Source organism: Pestalotiopsis fici (assembly GCF_000516985.1).
Source record: "Pestalotiopsis fici W106-1 unplaced genomic scaffold PFICI_Scf_2, whole genome shotgun sequence".
Lineage (NCBI taxonomy): Eukaryota > Fungi > Ascomycota > Sordariomycetes > Amphisphaeriales > Sporocadaceae > Pestalotiopsis > Pestalotiopsis fici.
The window spans coordinates 5,077,075-5,094,166 of record NW_006917092.1 but is presented as its reverse complement, the minus strand read 5'-3'; the positions used below and the strand labels follow the sequence as shown (position 1 = coordinate 5,094,166).

At 50.2% G+C, this 17,092-nt stretch overlaps 7 protein-coding genes across 7 annotated transcripts in view; 5 read left to right on the top strand and 2 right to left on the bottom strand.

Annotated features, from left to right (window-relative positions):
• Positions 1 to 1,362: 1,362 nt before the first annotated feature.
• PFICI_03733 (uncharacterized protein) lies at positions 1,363 to 1,698 on the top strand (the record flags this gene model as incomplete). The annotated part of the gene is made up of 1 exon (XM_007832314.1): positions 1,363 to 1,698. The coding sequence occupies one exon, from the start codon at positions 1,363 to 1,365 to the stop codon at positions 1,696 to 1,698; it is 336 nt and encodes a 111-aa protein (XP_007830505.1).
• A 2,849-nt stretch (positions 1,699 to 4,547) lies between these two features.
• Positions 4,548 to 8,135, top strand: PFICI_03732 (uncharacterized protein; the record flags this gene model as incomplete). The annotated part of the gene is made up of 1 exon (XM_007832313.1): positions 4,548 to 8,135. The coding sequence occupies one exon, from the start codon at positions 4,548 to 4,550 to the stop codon at positions 8,133 to 8,135; it is 3,588 nt and encodes a 1,195-aa protein (XP_007830504.1).
• Positions 8,136 to 8,418: 283 nt separating this feature from the next.
• PFICI_03731 (uncharacterized protein) lies at positions 8,419 to 8,778 on the bottom strand (the record flags this gene model as incomplete). The annotated part of the gene is made up of 1 exon (XM_007832312.1): positions 8,419 to 8,778. One exon carries the CDS (start codon positions 8,776 to 8,778, stop codon positions 8,419 to 8,421), a length of 360 nt encoding a protein of 119 aa, XP_007830503.1.
• A 1,090-nt stretch (positions 8,779 to 9,868) lies between these two features.
• Positions 9,869 to 12,013, top strand: PFICI_03730 (uncharacterized protein; the record flags this gene model as incomplete). Its single annotated transcript, XM_007832311.1, has 7 exons — positions 9,869 to 10,074; positions 10,126 to 10,145; positions 10,197 to 10,414; positions 10,472 to 10,657; positions 10,806 to 10,926; positions 10,991 to 11,378; positions 11,431 to 12,013. The coding sequence occupies 7 exons, from the start codon at positions 9,869 to 9,871 to the stop codon at positions 12,011 to 12,013; spliced, it is 1,722 nt and encodes a 573-aa protein (XP_007830502.1).
• A 330-nt stretch (positions 12,014 to 12,343) lies between these two features.
• PFICI_03729 (uncharacterized protein) lies at positions 12,344 to 14,215 on the top strand (the record flags this gene model as incomplete). The annotated part of the gene is made up of 5 exons (XM_007832310.1): positions 12,344 to 12,375; positions 12,431 to 12,612; positions 12,673 to 13,251; positions 13,308 to 13,497; positions 13,558 to 14,215. The coding sequence occupies 5 exons, from the start codon at positions 12,344 to 12,346 to the stop codon at positions 14,213 to 14,215; spliced, it is 1,641 nt and encodes a 546-aa protein (XP_007830501.1).
• A 315-nt stretch (positions 14,216 to 14,530) lies between these two features.
• PFICI_03728 (uncharacterized protein) lies at positions 14,531 to 16,580 on the top strand (the record flags this gene model as incomplete). Its single annotated transcript, XM_007832309.1, has 4 exons — positions 14,531 to 14,967; positions 15,016 to 15,770; positions 15,834 to 16,091; positions 16,171 to 16,580. 4 exons carry the CDS (start codon positions 14,531 to 14,533, stop codon positions 16,578 to 16,580), a joined length of 1,860 nt encoding a protein of 619 aa, XP_007830500.1.
• A 240-nt stretch (positions 16,581 to 16,820) lies between these two features.
• The window catches only part of PFICI_03727 (uncharacterized protein), a gene marked incomplete at both ends in the record, with an annotated part of 2,345 nt that continues 2,073 nt past the window's right edge, over positions 16,821 to 17,092 (bottom strand). The window contains one exon of the mRNA XM_007832308.1: positions 16,821 to 17,048. Coding sequence (XP_007830499.1) covers positions 16,821 to 17,048 — 228 coding nt within the window. The remainder of the gene's footprint in view (positions 17,049 to 17,092) is intronic.

Here is a 17,092-nt window from a genome sequence, read left to right as displayed (position 1 = left end):
TGGAGTGTGCTGCTACGTTGAGGTCCTAATTGATTATATCTAGCAGATGATGTTTGAATAGCCTCTCGGTAGGAAATTGAGGCGTGCTTAGAGAGAAGCCTGGTTGCATCCACTCGCTGGGGTGGTACCATAAGCGGCTCGTCCTCATTATCGGCCTCGAGTGGTGGAGATGACCCAGCAGTTTCCACATGGGATGGTAAACCCTGGCCTTCCACCTCTATTGTCATCCTAATTGAAGTGCTACTAACTTTCTTGAGGGAATATCTCGTCTCAGCATTGACTCTTGTACCACTCAATTCTTTTCGCGTCAGAGTCGAGGCGTCCTGAAAGTCGCTGAGTATTATTGAACCGGCCAAGTAATAGAGGCTTCCGGACACGAATTTCGGGTTCACTGGTATGTCTGGATATCTTGTGGCCATTTGTAATAGCAGTACTAGAAGCATAAAGGCCAAGATGGCGACCGCGGCCCATGTACAGACTACATGCAGAGTCCGGGTTTGGGTAGGGTTGAAAGGAATATTTGAGAAAAGGACTGGAGTGAGTTTGGATAGAACACCAGCAAGTGCCACGAGTCCCGTGATGGAATCTCGTCGTTGAATTGCATGAATGACTCCAGCGAAAGGATTGGTGGGAGGTGATACTAGAATCGACTCCTTTGAGGACTGCGGCCGTCTAGATAGCCGTCGGTATGGTCCCATGGTAGAAACCCCTGGAGATTCGGGTCATTTGGCATGTTCCGCGGCATACTGGTAATTGAAAGATTGTACTTACATGAAAACTGATACTGCCAGAAAGAAGGAGATTATAAGTCCCACACTCGTTAATAATAGTCGAACATCAAAGCTCTGATTATCCATGAATTTCTCAAACGGGGTTTGTAGTCGAGTCGAATTATAGTAAACTATCAAGATGATGGTTGCACATATTGTCAAGAAAAAAGAAGTTCTGACCCTGTGATCTGTCCGGGATAGACTGCCGAAATATTCAAGCTTAATATTTTCATAGGGCTGTACCTTTGACATTTTGAGACCAGAATAATCCAACAACTGAGAAGTTTCGTTGTTTGGTTGTGAGTCCAGGTGTCGACTCTCGTTGGTGTCGGTTCCGGTATCAATCCCATACACAAGATGCCCCTCGGCATTCCTGAAATAGCGGAGAGAGAAGATATGGTCCCCAAGCTCACGGTCAAGTTTGCACATCCTGTGTTGCCGCTTCTTCGACCTGGGCTCGATCACCTGGAAAAGTGATTTGGTAGTCTCGGCTTGTAGTAGTGCACCAAGGTTGGCCAAGCTCGTGGGCGGCGCTGCTACACCCGAGATCCATCTTCTCAAGAAAATTATGAGAAGTATCTCGGTAAGAAGCATGAGAACAAGAAGCACCTCTACCACAAGACTGGAACGCACATTCAACGAAAGACTCATGAAGCATCCGCTGGAACTGTCCGGTGCACAGTTGCCATTCAGCTTCGTCCCGAAAGCCTCGCTAGACAAGGCAACGACCAGGGTGGACGAGTACAACGAGAAATTGCTCAGAAACGACACGGGCTCTCTGAATCGCCGTAGAAGTCTCCAGCTTGTTATTGGCCCCTGGAGACCGCCAGTGTCCAAGCACAGTGAGTCAGCTGCTTCTGCACCGCCTTGCCGAGTCAAGGCCCGGAATGGCAACAGACTGAAGATCGGAGCTGATGAACTGCGCTAATACGGATGCCACGAGACTCAGGAGAATTGGGAGAAAATAGCCGGATACATAGTCAGGCTGAGTGATGGGATGATAGGAGGCACTCTGAGCACAACTATAAGAATCTTTAACTTCAGGTCATGCTGAAGGAGTTGGTTGGTTGCCTGTGGGTGGAAATGCTTCTGTATATGTAGAGAACCCTGTGGCCGTAGCAGTGGCGACGCCGTTGGAGTCGGTTAGAGTGACTGGTCCTGGACCAGCGTATCTATCATTATCATGAAAGAAGTTGACCCACGGGAACGGTATCTAATCGAGACAACTCTTATCAGATAACGAGGTGAGATATGAGGCTGACGACAAGGGCTAGCATGAACCGCTTGGTGCCCTGCTGGTAAAGTCCAAAATATAGAAAGGAATAGTAGAAGTTACTGTGAGTAAGATATACCAATCCTTTCGGCCAATGAATATTCCTTTAACTTTTGTTGCGCAAGTTTTGTGCGAACAACATATTCAGACTCAGGAATCAGTTTAGGTATCCTCAATTTCCCACTCCCAAAGACCAAATGTTGCGTGGGAAGGCAGTCATAAAGGCAAATGGGACACAATGACAGGATGCTGTGGCAATAGTTCAGCGAACTGTGCCGACTGGTCAGCATGTTTTCAAAGGCCAACTAATTGGCGACTTTTTTCAGAATATGGTCAGGACATCATTTTCCATCTAAAAACTCACGAGAATCAACCTACCCGAGTAGGGAAACCCGTACTTTTTGGATCAATCCTACAAGTAGGCAGTTCATGGCACAAATGTTGGATTGCTGAAGTACCATTCCCGACAGGCTAGATACCGGCCGATTGGACAACTCTGATCCTAGTGTCCAAGTTGCAAGCCAAGGTAAGTTTCAATCGCACTTGGTCTGGAAAATGGGCAGAGCAAGACAAGGTCAAGTTGTGGACACTTGGAAGCAACCGACAAGGTAGTTTTGCCGAATTGTTACTGTCGAAATTAGGAACGAAATCGTACCTGGACCATTTGACAATCTTCATGTCTCGATGTAAGTTAGTCGTAGTCGTGTACGCGAGGACCGCTAAGCTTTATTTGCTTCAAGTAAACGAAATGAAAGTAGCCGTATTCAGCAACAAAGAGGCGACTGATATAGAGAAGCCTGAATGGAAATGCATGACAAACTCACTAGCTGGTCAATAGGCCAAGTTGAGGTTTAATGGCACATGCACTCATTTGCAAAAGACTTCGATTTAGCTTGAACTATAAAAACCAACCCTAGAATAATCTTATTATTCCTTTATGCAATATTTTGCACTAAATATTGTGGCCGCCAGGGCCGCCAAGAGACTTTGGTGGAAGAAGGTAATCTAAGAAAGCATTTAGGGTCTTTGAGTGTGGTCGAAGGCTGATATAATGTCAGCAAACGGCAGCGAAGCAAGATGATCGTTGATGTCGAGGGCCAGCCCTCAGTATCAGCAAACAACCAATATGGTATGTCGTGTGACAGTAGAGTGATAGCGCAGCCTTGGAATAAAGCAGCCCCATCCTATGGTTTCTAACCATCACTTATTTCGACTTTGAGCTCTCTTTGAATCTGCACATGACCTTGACTTCACATGCAGCAGTAGGTTTTCACCAAGCAGGTAGATTGAAGATCTACTCATTTTGCCTTTCCTAAACATCAGAGATGGGAAAGTAGATGCAGATCTATCCTGTAGGCTGCTACAGATCTGGCTGGTGTTGCTATGTTTAATTCGTCCAGCGGTGCGCCGGCGTGTCCAGGGGTATGAGCTATGCGCACAAGAGGCAAAGAGGGTGTGTGGGATGTGCTTGAGCCTCGATGCAATTCGACGGTGCCTGGAGCTAATGCGAATAGTGACTGCATTCGACGGCATAATGACCTGTCCATGTATGCCTGTTTACCAGGTCAACGGCTTACGGCAATTGAGTTCGCTTGTCAACAACCAATTGTGCTACGCGAGATTAACCTGTTTTTGCCTTTTTTCATGACCCGTGATGATGGTTCAGGGAAAAACTTGAAAAGACACGTTTGAATTCCCATGCTCTCGCAAAGTAAGTACCAATCAAGTCGACGTTGCAGATACGAAATGAGTTTTCCCTTGGTTAAACCCTGGGTCTCATCTCCCATGGCCGGGCAGTTTGGTCCGGGGAACTTGGCGAGCTTGGGGCTCATTTTGAACATCTCGGCTCGTTGTACCGTGTTCCAATTCAAAGACACAAGCCCAGGATTCAGGCCTCAAGCTTGCCTTGTGGGCCGGCCCCGTTGATGGACTTGTCAGTGATGTCATTCATGCGACAGGGGGCAATAGTGGCCGCCGCTAATGTGGACAGCACCTTGGGGAGCCACTGGAGCTTGGCTGTTTCTGGCTTTGTCCACTGCCGAAAACAACAGACGGTCCCCATTTGCATCTTCCTACGTTCCCACGTCTTGCCAGAATGGACCAACTGGAATTGTGACTTGTCGTCCGTTGGATACTCGGACCGAACTCATGCAGCGGTCACCTGTTCTTCTACAGCTTCCATTTCTTTCTTTGAAAGCTTTTTCATTCGCTTTACAAACTGCAGCTCTTGCGCCGAGAGTGAATGGTCACTACTCACAAGACTGCTACTCCCTGAGCTCAACGGCAGCCAGCAAACCCCTTTGCACGACGTGACTGTGTCGGAGAATGACACTTGCAGATATATATGATAGCTCGACCCAGAGCGCTCAACAATACTAGACGTACTGCTCCCGCTATCCTTTACACGAGCACACGCATGATATGGTAGATTGTACTGAGTCGCAACAAGGAGGAGACAAGCATACCAGCACTAATCCGCAACAAACTCGAGTTGAAGAGCGCAAATGGCGTCTCTAGTCGAGCTCAACAAGCCATCCTCGGCTCCAATCATGGTCGATTCATCCGACGATGATACTCAGCTTCGCGAGACGAACAAGGACACACGGACGGCTGCCATTCTGCATAATCGACAGGGCAACGTTGTCTTCCCCGGCGAGATCCCTTCCGAAGTCGTCTCCCCCGAGATCGCCCAGTCATCGGCAGGCGACCAAGATAAAGCCAAGTCGCAGTCTACATCGGACGTACTGAGTTCAAATAAGCCACCCATAGCTACAAAAGACAGGAAATCTACAGATCGGCCATCTCTAGAGGGCTCCAAAAAGTTCGTGACTGATGTGCCACGTCGACCTCCACGACGAACATCTGCCGCGCCTCTTGTGAAGCGCACAGGGACAAACGTGTCCGAGCTCAATCGAGCGATATGGAGCCGAAACTACGAGAGTGATGGCGACATGTCCACTTCGTCGTCGGAATCAGAGGATGAGGAGGATGGGGGACCAGCTACCAGGGTAGGCACAACTGGTAGTATATCGAAGCCGAAACGTGCCAACACCGAGGACAAGTATCGTCGATTTGATCTAGCCAACGATAATTACAGCACTAGAGGAAAAGTATCGAGGAGAGATGGACGTTTGAATATTACTGTCAATGATACGAGCAACACTGGATACTTGGCCAAGGCATTGGGCTCGGCCGTCCACAAAGTCGTAACACCCGCCAAACACAAGGGAGACGAATTGAAAGCCGAGCGACCGTCGCCATCGAGACTGTCTTCCGCGAGTACTGCAACGTCGGAGAAAGTAAAGCGCCCCAAACTGAATATCGTCATCATGGTGATTGGTTCTCGTGGTGATGCGCAACCGTTTCTAAAGATTGGAAAGGTACTCAAGGAGAACTATGGACACCGTGTACGAATTGCAACCCACCCAGCGTTCCGCGAGTTTGTTGAGAAAGATTCAGGTCTCGAGTTCTTCTCCGTGGGTGGTGACCCGTCAGAACTGATGGCTTTCATGGTCAAGAACCCTGGCATGATACCAAAGTTGGAGACCGTCAAAGCTGGTGACATTGGCCGCCGACGAGCTGCCATGGCCGAAATGTTTGATGGGTTCTGGCGGGCGTGTATTAATGCTACGGACAACGAAAAGGACACGCAAAACCTCAAATTGATGGGCGGGAGGGCACCTTTTGTGGCAGATGCCATCATTGCAAACCCGCCCAGTTTTGCTCACATCCACTGTGCCGAGGCATTGGGCGTGCCCTTACATCTCATGTTTACCTTTCCTTACACGCCCACGCAGGCCTTCCCGCACCCGCTTGCTTCCATCAAGAAATCAAATGTCGATCCTGGGTACACAAACTTCATGTCCTATCCATTGGTCGAGATGATGGTATGGCAGGGTCTGGGGGATCTCGTCAACAACTTCAGAGTCAAGACGCTGGGTTTGGACCCGGTCTCGACTTTATGGGCACCTGGTTCAACTTACCGTTTGCACGTGCCATTTACCTACTTGTGGAGTCCTGGTATCGTGCCCAAGCCTGAGGATTGGGGCGATGAAATCGATGTAGCAGGATTTGTTTTCCTCGACCTGGCCTCAAGTTTTCAACCCCCACAGGAACTTGTTGAATTTCTGGACGCTGGAGACACCCCGATTTATATTGGTTTCGGGTCCATCGTGGTTGACGACGCGGACAAGTTCACAGAGATGATCTTTGAGGGAGTGAAGAAGGCTGGAGTCCGAGCGTTGGTCTCCAAAGGATGGGGAGGGCTGGGTGGTGACAATGTTCCTGAGAACATCTTCATGCTTGAGAACACGCCCCATGACTGGCTTTTTCCAAAGGTGAAAGCTTGTGTCATTCATGGAGGAGCGGGCACCACTGCGGCTGCCCTCAAATGTGGCAAACCCACCATGATTGTACCATTCTTTGGCGATCAGCACTTTTGGGGCTCAATGGTTTCAAATGCTGGCGCTGGACCCGAAGCCGTGCCCTACAAGAAGCTGGATGCCGACAAACTTGCCGAGGGGATCAAGTACTGTCTCACAGACGAAGCGTTGGAGGCAGTACAGAAAATTGCCAAATCCATCGAACTTGAGGGTGACGGGGCAAAAAACGCGGTCAGATCTTTCCACAACCACTTGGTCCTTTCTGGAGAAGAATCCATGCGTTGTGCCATCTTGACCGATCGGGTTGCCGTTTGGCGAATCAAGGACACTAGTATCAAGTTGAGTGCCATGGCTGCCGACATACTGGTAGAGAAAGGCTACCTCACATGGAATCGACTTCGCCCGCTGCGACACAAGGAATGGAACGACTTTGAGGGGCCCGGCGAGCCCATCACAGGTCTAGCCGGAACTCTTGCTGGAACTTTGGGCAACTTCTTTACTGGTTTCGGCAGCGTACCTTATCGTCTCGCCAAGACAACAAAGAAACGCGAGGAGCACAAGAAGAAGAAGATGGAAAAGCGACGACAGAAGCTTGAGCAAAAGAGAAGAGCTGCCGAGCCCAAGCCACTGGCACAAGAGGGAGTTGCAGGTTTCCCATTTCCACCAGCCAATACCGAGAATCCAGAGCAGCAGGCAGAATCTCAGCCTCAAAGACCGAAACCTGAAAGTCACCTGACTAACGAGTCCAACTTGACTGCAACTCCGGCAACCGCGCCCGCAGCAGAGGAATACGCCAACGAGGTTTCCGAAGGTCTCGGCCAATCTGGCCGTGCCCTCGCAAAGGCGCCAGTTAATTTGGCCGTAGCTGTGGCCCAAGGATTCCACAATGCGCCACGCCTCTACGGTGACGACACCGTTCGAAAGCCAATTCGCATCACGGGCATCAAATCGGGTCTCAAGGCCGCTGGATCCGAATTCGTCTATGGCATATACGACGGCGTCACGGGTCTAGTGAGGCTTCCGGTCAAAGGTGCCAAAGAAAGAGGTGTTCGTGGAGCGGCTGCTGGCGTGGCCATGGGCATTGGCGGTTTCGTCTTGAAGGATATATCTGCCATCGTATCGCCATTAGGATTAACCTTGAAAGGTGTCGCAAAGCAGGCGGAACGACGAGGTCAACCTGTCAAGTTCATTCGCCGAGCTCGGATTGTCCAGGCCCAACGCGAGATGAAGGACCTTTCGGTCGAAGAGAAGAAGACGGCATGTGAAGAAACTTATCGTGGATGGGATACCATGCGACAGCTTGGTCAAAGCGTCATGAATGAAAGCGAGAAACGCAGTCTCACAAGGCACTTTAGTAAAAGCCGGCATAGCGATCCTCATAAAGGCAAGCAACTCGGCAAATGGGGTACTGGAAGTGCCTTTGAGAATGTTGAGTCTGCCGAAAAGGCCATTGCTGCTATCAAGAGAGGTGATGATATCAATGTTGTTCTTGGCAAGAACAGGAAGAGCTTTGACGTGCGCAAGAGTGCAGACGTGCGCAAGGACAAAGACAGGCAGATCTCGTTGCATGACACAGACGAGGCGAAACAAGTAAAGGAAAAGGCACGGGAAAAGGCTGCGCAAGATGTGGAGGAAGATTTGCAAAAAGAGAAGCTGCCTCCTAGGAAACAGGACGAGGCACCTCTTGAGGCCAATAGCCCCGACCCTTAGTATGTGTCAGGAGGACGAAGGCGATGCCGAAATGATTATGCGTTGTGGGTTTGTGGAGGTGATTAATGGTAATGGCTCCGATATGGGTTGCGTTTGATACCCTTTTCTAGTTTATTTTGTTTTGACCCATGATACTCCAATGCCCAGGTAGCCATAATTTTTATTGAAAGTACATTTTAGGGATCCTTTCATAATATTTTTGGCAAAAACATTAGATGCTGAATGATGTGAAGATTTAACATGCTTAGACAGCATTTAGGTCCGTCAAGCATTATAGCATAAACTATTGATCGACTTTTGACCAAAGCGTGATCAGAAGGCCGCCCTCGCCTTGGACTGGGTCGGCAATTGGCATCGGAACTTGTGATATCTCGTCCCTGAGCTGTGACATGATGTCCCGATTATCACACCGCTCGCTCTTCCATTTCGGAGAGCCCACAGGGTATACCCCGACAAAGCGGTAGTCGTCGGTCATTTCAACATTCATATGCGCGGTACCGGCGGGTATAACGACCACGTCGCCGGGCGCAAGGGAGACGAGGCGGCCGTAGTAGGGGCCCCCGGCATCATTCTCCGGGTTTGGGGCGGTGGCGCCTGGGTCGGGGTCCGGGTAAGGGTCCAGCTGGCCCCGCCCCAGCAGCATGGTCGTGGTCCCGCTCACTACGCCGTAACATTCGTGCGTGTTGGGATGAAAGTGGTGCGTTGGCGTGCCTGGCCAGAAACCCTGTTTTCTCTGGTGTGAGAATTCCCCTTTTCTAGTGAAATGATTGAAAATAGTCTCGATTTGTTCTTTGTGCATATGATGTAGAGTTTGTTACGCAAATGCCCACTGGTGAAGGCGAGGCTCAGGGGAGGGGTCAGGTTGGAGGAGGGTTGATTGATTACCTTCTTTTCCCATTTGTTGGCCTCGAGAAATGCCGTTGTGGTTTCCTCTGCATGCGGTTGCGGAAGAGCACCCCGGTATACAATGACTGGAAGTTTGTTGTTGGGTACATAGGAGGTGGGTTTGAGGACAAAATGTTCTGTTGTGGCTGACATGATGATGGTGCGGAGGGCGAGGTTAGGGTTGCCGAGTTTCCAATGTCACTAAGCTCAGGTTGGCTCTGTTATTGGGGCGATAAGTTGAAGTTGGTGTGCTTCACTTTATGATTATCCACAGTTCGCCAATAGATTTCCAAGTACAGAGTACCTATGGACAAGCTCGAGCACGATAGACTTCAAGTATCGCTCCCAGCACAGAGTATAGCCTATTGAGTTCTGGTGGGTCAGCATCTGCTGCAATGCTGTGCGGAGGGGAAAAAGAAACAAATACAGTCGCCAGGTATTACAAATAATTTACCACTAGTCCGAGCAAATATGAGAATCTCGCAACTACCTACCTATTATTCCTTCATCTAGACGTACAGCGTGACAGTAGGACAAGCGAAGAATGAGAATGAGGAGAATCGCCATGTATGGCATGCACTAGTGTATTGGAAATATGGGCGGCTTCGGAAGTTCCATCGGGCACAGCCCGATGATCAGTGGGTACACGACGTTCTGGGCCTGGAGAGGGATCGTTGCATACCCTCAATACAGTGGGTATAGTTCTGCTGCCTAATCAGACGTTTCAGTAAACAGGAGTGCAAAGAAAATCTACTTTAATGTTAAAAGTAGAAGTTTCACAAGAACTAGGCTCCCAAGTATCCGCGTGCACGACATATCAAGACGGAATAGCTACGCAAAATATAGCCATGGGTACTCCATCGACATCGGCATCGCCAGAGGTGCCTATGGATGCACGTCCGGTAGACTACTCCCGACCCATCAAGGTCATATGTATCGGTGCCGGGGTTTCGGGCATCCTGACCGGCATCCGCTTCCCGCAACACATAGACAATCTAGATCTCGTCATATACGAGAAGAACCAGGATCTTGGTGGCACTTGGTATGAAAATAGGTAGGTATCAAGCTCCTGATTAGAAAAATTTCAATTGCTCATGTAACGCAGGTACCCTGGCATCGCGTGCGGTATGAAGAATCTTAGACTTTGGTCAACTGGCTGAGCTGACGATGATCAAGATATCCCTTCTCCAGCATACCAATTTACCTTTGAAAACAATCCCAATTGGAGCCGTTTCTATTCCCCTGGATCTGAGATTCTTTCATACTTGAACGATGTCGCCGACAAATATGGCGCGCGCAAGTACATGAGGTTTGGGCACGAGTTCAAGGGTGCACAATGGTCCGAGGCAGCGGGCAAATGGGAAGTACAAGTTCTGAGACTATCCGACCACCAAGTCAGTCGCTTAGGCACCACCATACTGCCATCATTGCTGATTTCGTCCTGGACTTAGGTGTTCTATGATACGGCAGACGTCCTCATCAAGGGTACGGGAACGCTGAACAAGTGGAAGTGGCCCGACATTCCAGGGCTCGAGAACTTTCAAGGGACGCTGCTGCATACCGCGCGCTGGGACAGCAAGTTCGATGCGACAGGAAAGAAAATAGCAGTCATAGGAAATGGCTCCACTGGAATTCAGGTCAGTGATGAGGGCTGCTGATTTCTCTGACGATATGCCTCAGGGATCTAGCCAGGTCAACCCGCCTCCCCATACAAGCAGTATTCCAAAAACCTCATATGCAGTAACACTGAGAACAGAGTAAAACTGACATTGAATCTTGGTGTAGATCGTCCCTGCTTTGCAGCCCCAGGCCAAGCACATTGATACGTATATCCGATCAAAAGCCTGGGTTTCGCCTCGAGGACCTTTTGGACAACAAGTCGAAGAACATGGTGGCGACGAAAACTGTGAGTGAACGGCATGCCGCATGGCTCTTCGTCACACTTACTGGAGCTGACTGTTCAATCAAAGTTGCCTTTGATGATGGAGAAAAGAAGAGATTTTCCGAGGATCCAAATTTGCTCGTCGCATATCGCAAAAGCATCGAACAGGTCCTTCACAAGAACTACCCACGAGTATTTACGGACTCACCAGCTCGTCAAGAGGGCGCAAAACTGTTGCAAGCGCTTGTCGAAGAGAAGCTAGCCTCACGTCCCGGCCTCTTTGAGACACTTAAGCCGGAATGGCCAGCAGGATGCAAGCGACTGGGCGCCTCTCCGGGATACCTCGAAGCCCTCGTGCAAGATAATGTCAATGTCATTACTTCAGGCATACGAAGGATTCGGGCTGAAGGTGTGGTCGACAATGGTGGCACTATTAGACCTGTCGATGCTATCATTTGTGCCACGGGGTTCGACACGTCAGTATTGCACCTCACCTCTTGGTAGTCCTACTGCTAACAGTTCATAAAGATCGCTCAAGATGACTGGAACGCCAATCTATGGTCGAGATGGCATTTCACTGGATCAAGTCTGGACACCCGAGCCAGAAGCTTACCTATCCATCATGCCCTGTCATATGCCGAACCTGTTCCTCTACCTCGGCCCCAACGGCGCGCCCCTATCAACCATGATTGTCATGATCGAGGCCCAGTGCGACTACATGATCAAGTGCGTACAAAAGCTGCAGCGCGAGCACCTGCGCTCCATGACGCCCAAGGTCGCCGCCAAGGACGACTTTGTGCGGTACGCCGACGCCTTCTTCTCCAAGACGGTGCTGGCCGAGGACTGCGCGGCGTGGTTCAAGAGCGGCGGTCGCGCCGACGGTCGCATCACGGCCATCTGGCCCGGAAGTCTGGTTCATGCCCTCAAGGTCTACGAGAAGCCGCGCTGGGAGGACTTTGAGTACGAGATGCTGCCCGAGTCTGGCGGTAACCGGTTTGCGTGGTTGGGCAATGGGCTCACCGTTGCTCAAATGACGGGTGCGGAGACGACGGGGTATCTGGATCGTGTTGATATCCCGCCTGTTGACCCTGATTATGCAAGAAAGAAGTGAACAGCTACCTAGTATGTTCATGGAGACGGAAGGAGTTTAACCAAGTCCCGTTGGGAATCGGAAAAGAGTCCCGATGGAACGGAACCTTGTATCCACCCCAATGCATGACTTATCGCATTCACCATATCGCGCCATATTGACTAGCCTCCTTACATGTCCATTATTGACAGGCCCTTTGATACTCTTGCAGCATGTGGAAATTCTGAGCGGCCAAGTTGCGGCCCCTTGCGCACCCATTATATGTCTACTGTGATAAAAATTGATGTTTCGATAGCTTGTTTCAGTAAAAGTTGAGGTCTTGATAACACTGCAATTGGACTTGTCTTCAAAATGGCAGAAACTCTTGATGCGAAAACAGCACGGTAGGTTACTCAATTCTACATGTTGGGAAGCTCGCTCTTATTGATTCATCTAAAGGATATCGTCGACCAAAATTGACGACAATGAGTTGACAGATACTCCAGATGGCCAGGTCCCAAACGAGTATGAAAGAAAGACGCTCCGGCTCGTCAGCGATAGGATCCCTACGTCAGCATGGCTTGTGTGCGTCGTTGAGACTGCTGAGCGTTTCGCATATTATGGCATGGCCGGACCTCTACGTATGCGAAACTTCTGATAACCCACTGTATTCTGCGATCAAATGGCTGATGATTGAGTAGAGAATTATATGCAAAACCCATACGGCAACTCTCTAAGGCCTGGAGCCCTCGGACTAGGCCAGGCCAACGCAAGCAGCATTTCCTATGGTTTTACCTTTTGGATGTACCTCACGCCGGTACTGGGAGGAATAATTGCCGACTCATGGCTTGGAAGATACCGCACCATCTGTTGTGCTGTGACTATCTACTTGTGCGGACTATTGATCCTCTTTGTCACATCGCTGCCATATTCTCTCGAACATGGTGCTGGGCTAGGCGGCTTCATCGCCGCGCTGTTTCTCATTGGCACAGGAGCCGGTGGAATTAAGTCAAATGTCTCGGTCTTGATATTCGAACAATATACCGAGACCAAGCCCAAAATTTCAACTTTGAAGACGGGAGAGAGGGTCATTGTTGACCCGCAGACGACTATTTCCAACATTTACATGATATTCTACAATGTATTATGTATCGGCTGTCTGTCAGGCATTCCAGCGACATACATTGAACTCCGCGTTGGGTTTTGGGCTGCATACTTGGTACCATTTTGCGTCTTCTGGATCGCCATTGCGGCACTTGCATTGGGAAGAAAGAAATATGGTGAGTCGCTTTGATCTATCGAATTCCGATGGGCCCTCACACTCATCACGTCTTAGTACGAAACACACCACAGCCAGTTCTTGGCAAAGCTCTCAAAGCTCTCGGCTTTGCAATCAAGAGCGGCTTCAAGATGGACGCAGCCAAGCCATCCTACCAAGCGCAACGAGGCGGAGCGACTTCGCATATTACCTGGGACGACAAATTTGTAGAAGAACTCAAGCGAGGTTTATATGCTTGTCGAGTCTTGTAAGTAAATTCTCATGACTCACTAGAAATGGAACCAACCATTAACAAAACCCTTCTTAGTATACCGCTACCAATCGCTTGGCTCTGCTACCTTCAGGCGGCCAACAACCTCGTATCCCAGGCTGGGACAATGGAAACCCACGGCTTACCCAACGACATCTTGTACAACTTTGAGCTCTTGATTGAGATTGTCATTATCCATCTGATGCGCACAGTCGTCTACCCGCTCCTGCGAAAATGGCGCATTAAGACGGGTCCCATCCGACGCATCACGGCCGGCTTCGCCGCAGGTATCCTGGCCATAGCATGGGCAGCCATTGTGCAGCACATAGTCTATTCCACAGGACCATGCTACGATCACCCACTGGCTTGCGAAGACGGCGCGACACCAAACCGCGTCAACGTGATGCTTCAGTTCCCGTGCTACGCCCTCTTTGCCCTCAGCGAGGCCCTGTTTGCCGTCACCGCCGCCGAGTACGCCTACACCAAGGCGCCGCGGAGCATGAAGAGCGTCGTCGCCGCGCTCAACCTGCTCACCGTGGCCGTCGCCAGCGCCCTTGGCATTGCCGTGTCCCGCGCCGCCGTCGATCCGGGTCTGACCATCATGTACGCCGTGCTCGCGGCCGTCTATTTTGTCGTCACGCTGGCTTTTTACTACTTTTGTCGCAGCTATGATGATCTCGAAGACGAGCTGTTTGATCTTGATGCTAGGGAATGAAAAAGTATTTGAGCTCTTGAATAGCCCTTGTTGTAGTCTATACGACGTGTTCAAATAAGAAATGTCCACTGAAGTCTGGAGCATGTTAAATACGCTTGAAAAGGATAGTAATGTCCTATATACGGAACCCACTTCTCGTTTGGCCTTATGCATGGTAATGGCACAGCCACAATCCTTGCGAAATCGACCACGCGGAGGCAGCCTTACCACAATAGTTTCAGGTTTCAAATGGCAAGAATACAAAGAAGTATCGTGTAACACTGTAGTGCTGGAAAAATAATACAAGAACATCACATATTGACCGTACACAGCAACATGGCCGATCCTCTGTCAATGATCGCTAGCATTGCTGGGGTCGCAACATTTGCCACGGCTACGGCGAGAGGCCTAATCACTGTCATGGCCGAGTTCCGCGACGCGCCAGAGGAAATTTCCCACATTCGCAGAGATGTGCAGGGTCTCGCGGCCGTTCTCCAGTCTATCCAGAGCACTTGTTCAAGGGCAAATTTGTCACTGCAAGACGAGGCCCTCGTTCAGAGCCTGGCTGATTACCTCGATCTATGCCAGACCACCATGACGGCGATGGAGAAGATGCTCAAGTCATTCATAGATAAGAGACCAAAAGGACGCAGCATCTCCCGACTAATCAGCTGGACCAGCTGGACCGTCCGCAAGGGCGAGATCAGGGGCTTACGGGACCGGCTCCAGGAAGTCAAAGCCAGTCTAAACTTGACGATATCTGCCTTGAACGGGTATGTGTCAGATCTGAATCCTCTTACCCGTGACTGATGGTTGGCCAGCTTGATCGAGGGCAAGGGAAAGGAGGAGTTGAGGTCAGATGTCGGAAAGCTGTACAACGAGCTGCTACCCGAACTTCGGAATGTGGAGACGGGTAAGAAGATACGCCGCCGCGTCGAGGACGATATCGCTAGCTCCACGGCCGCTGGCAGGCGGACATCTCTCTCGGAACTCACGGACAACGATCTTCCCATGAGGAGGTACCTTGAGCAAAACCTAGACACGGAAACTTGGCCAGCCGAAGGGCCTGGGGACAACTCTTGGCCTGTGCCAAACTTGTCACTCATTGCGGCAGTGCGCACCCAGGACAAGGACCTGGTGATGCAACTCATCACCCAAGGGGCATCGCTAGGCCAAAGGTCCGAAGAGGGATACACGCTGCTGCATTTCTGCTCCATTTACAACGACGAGCAGATGGCCGAGCTCCTCATCAGCCACGGCGCGGACATCAACACCAAAGACAACCGGCTGCGGTCGCCGTACCAGGTCGCCGTCGAATCCGAGTCAATGGGCGTTGCCACGCTCCTCGTGCAAAACGGGTGCTCCATCGGCAGTTCCATTGACGATGCCTTGGAGCTGGCAAGGCGGTCCGACCAGATACCGGGTTTCCCTGGCATGCTCAAGACCCTCGCTACACGACTGAACGCACAACCACAGAGGATATTCCCCCTCCAGAAGGCCATAGCCAATGACGAGGTGACGGTGCTCGAGCAACTATGCGAGGCCGGATTCGACACGAACTTGAAGGATGGCTACGGTAAGTTACTGCTGGACAGTCGAACATCCCTCCCATAATAGACTGACATGTAGCTTGAAACAGGGCTCCCTCCTCTCTTTCACGCGTTGCTTCAGCGGAGATGGTCTGCGGTTGAGATCCTGGTGCGATACAACGTAGATGTTACGGGGCCACTGCCACCGGACACTAACAGCCGTCTGGACAGTACCATCAAGTGGCAAAAGGAGCTCACCACCCTATTGAAGACGCCACTGACAGTGGCGGCCTTTGCGGCTAACAACCCAACCATCACGCGCTTGCTTCTACGTGCCGGGGCAGACCCCAACATCTTGGGTCCCAGTGGTAAGTTATTGACTGGGGGGCTGGAGCTTTCTTCCCTGGGCTGACATGAGCTTGTAAACAGGAGGTATTCTTCTTATAGCACTCTGCGCAAAGGAGTATCTAGAGTCGGCAAAGGCTCTCATCGAGGGCGGCTCAGACGTCAATAACAAGAACAGAGCCGGGCAAAGCGCCATATACTGGGCAGCTAAATGTAGCAATCCTGCGCTGCTCCGGTTCATGTTGGAGCACGGCGGAGATGTCGACATCCAGGACAACCAACAATGCACCGTGTTGCATGTTGCAGCGATGGAAAATCAAAGAGCCATTGCCGAGGTGGCCATGGAATACGGTGCTTCTACAGATATCAAGAATAACGTCGGGGACACGGCTCTTGATATAGTTCGCCGTGAAGGCAGGACTGATATCACTTCAGTTATAGAGAATTTTGTAGTTCAGAGGGGAGCAACATTAAGAGGTGGTGAGTTATCTACAAGTAAGAAAGAAAACTAATCCGTCTCATTAAGTTAATCATGGGTCATCGACACTATAAGATGCTTTTCCACTGCTTAGGTGTGGTATTGTGCCAAAATATCCGAGAAAGCATCTATCCATTTCTAGACCATCTCTACGTGAGAGTATTCGCTCAACAACATATGTAACAAATTATTTGTGTGAAAAGGTAGATACAGAGCATATGGTGCTATCGAATACTCAATTCCGCAATTCCGAGATCAGCCTCGACATAATCTCTTACCCAAGATCAGTTGCCCAATCTGCCAGTAATTGCGCCGAGTTATGAGTAAGAGGATGACTTCTTCCCAACTTGAGTGTCCTTGATTCCAAACATTGGCGCATAAGTACTATTGCCTTCATTTGGTGGCCGAGGCTGTGCCAAGTATAGGCAAGATTATTCATGCTTCTTAGTGTGTCTGGATGATCCGGTCCTAGTGTCACTTTGCAAAATTCTATCACTTCCACCTGTAACTTTTCCGCCTCTTCGTATCGGCCTTGCATATTATATA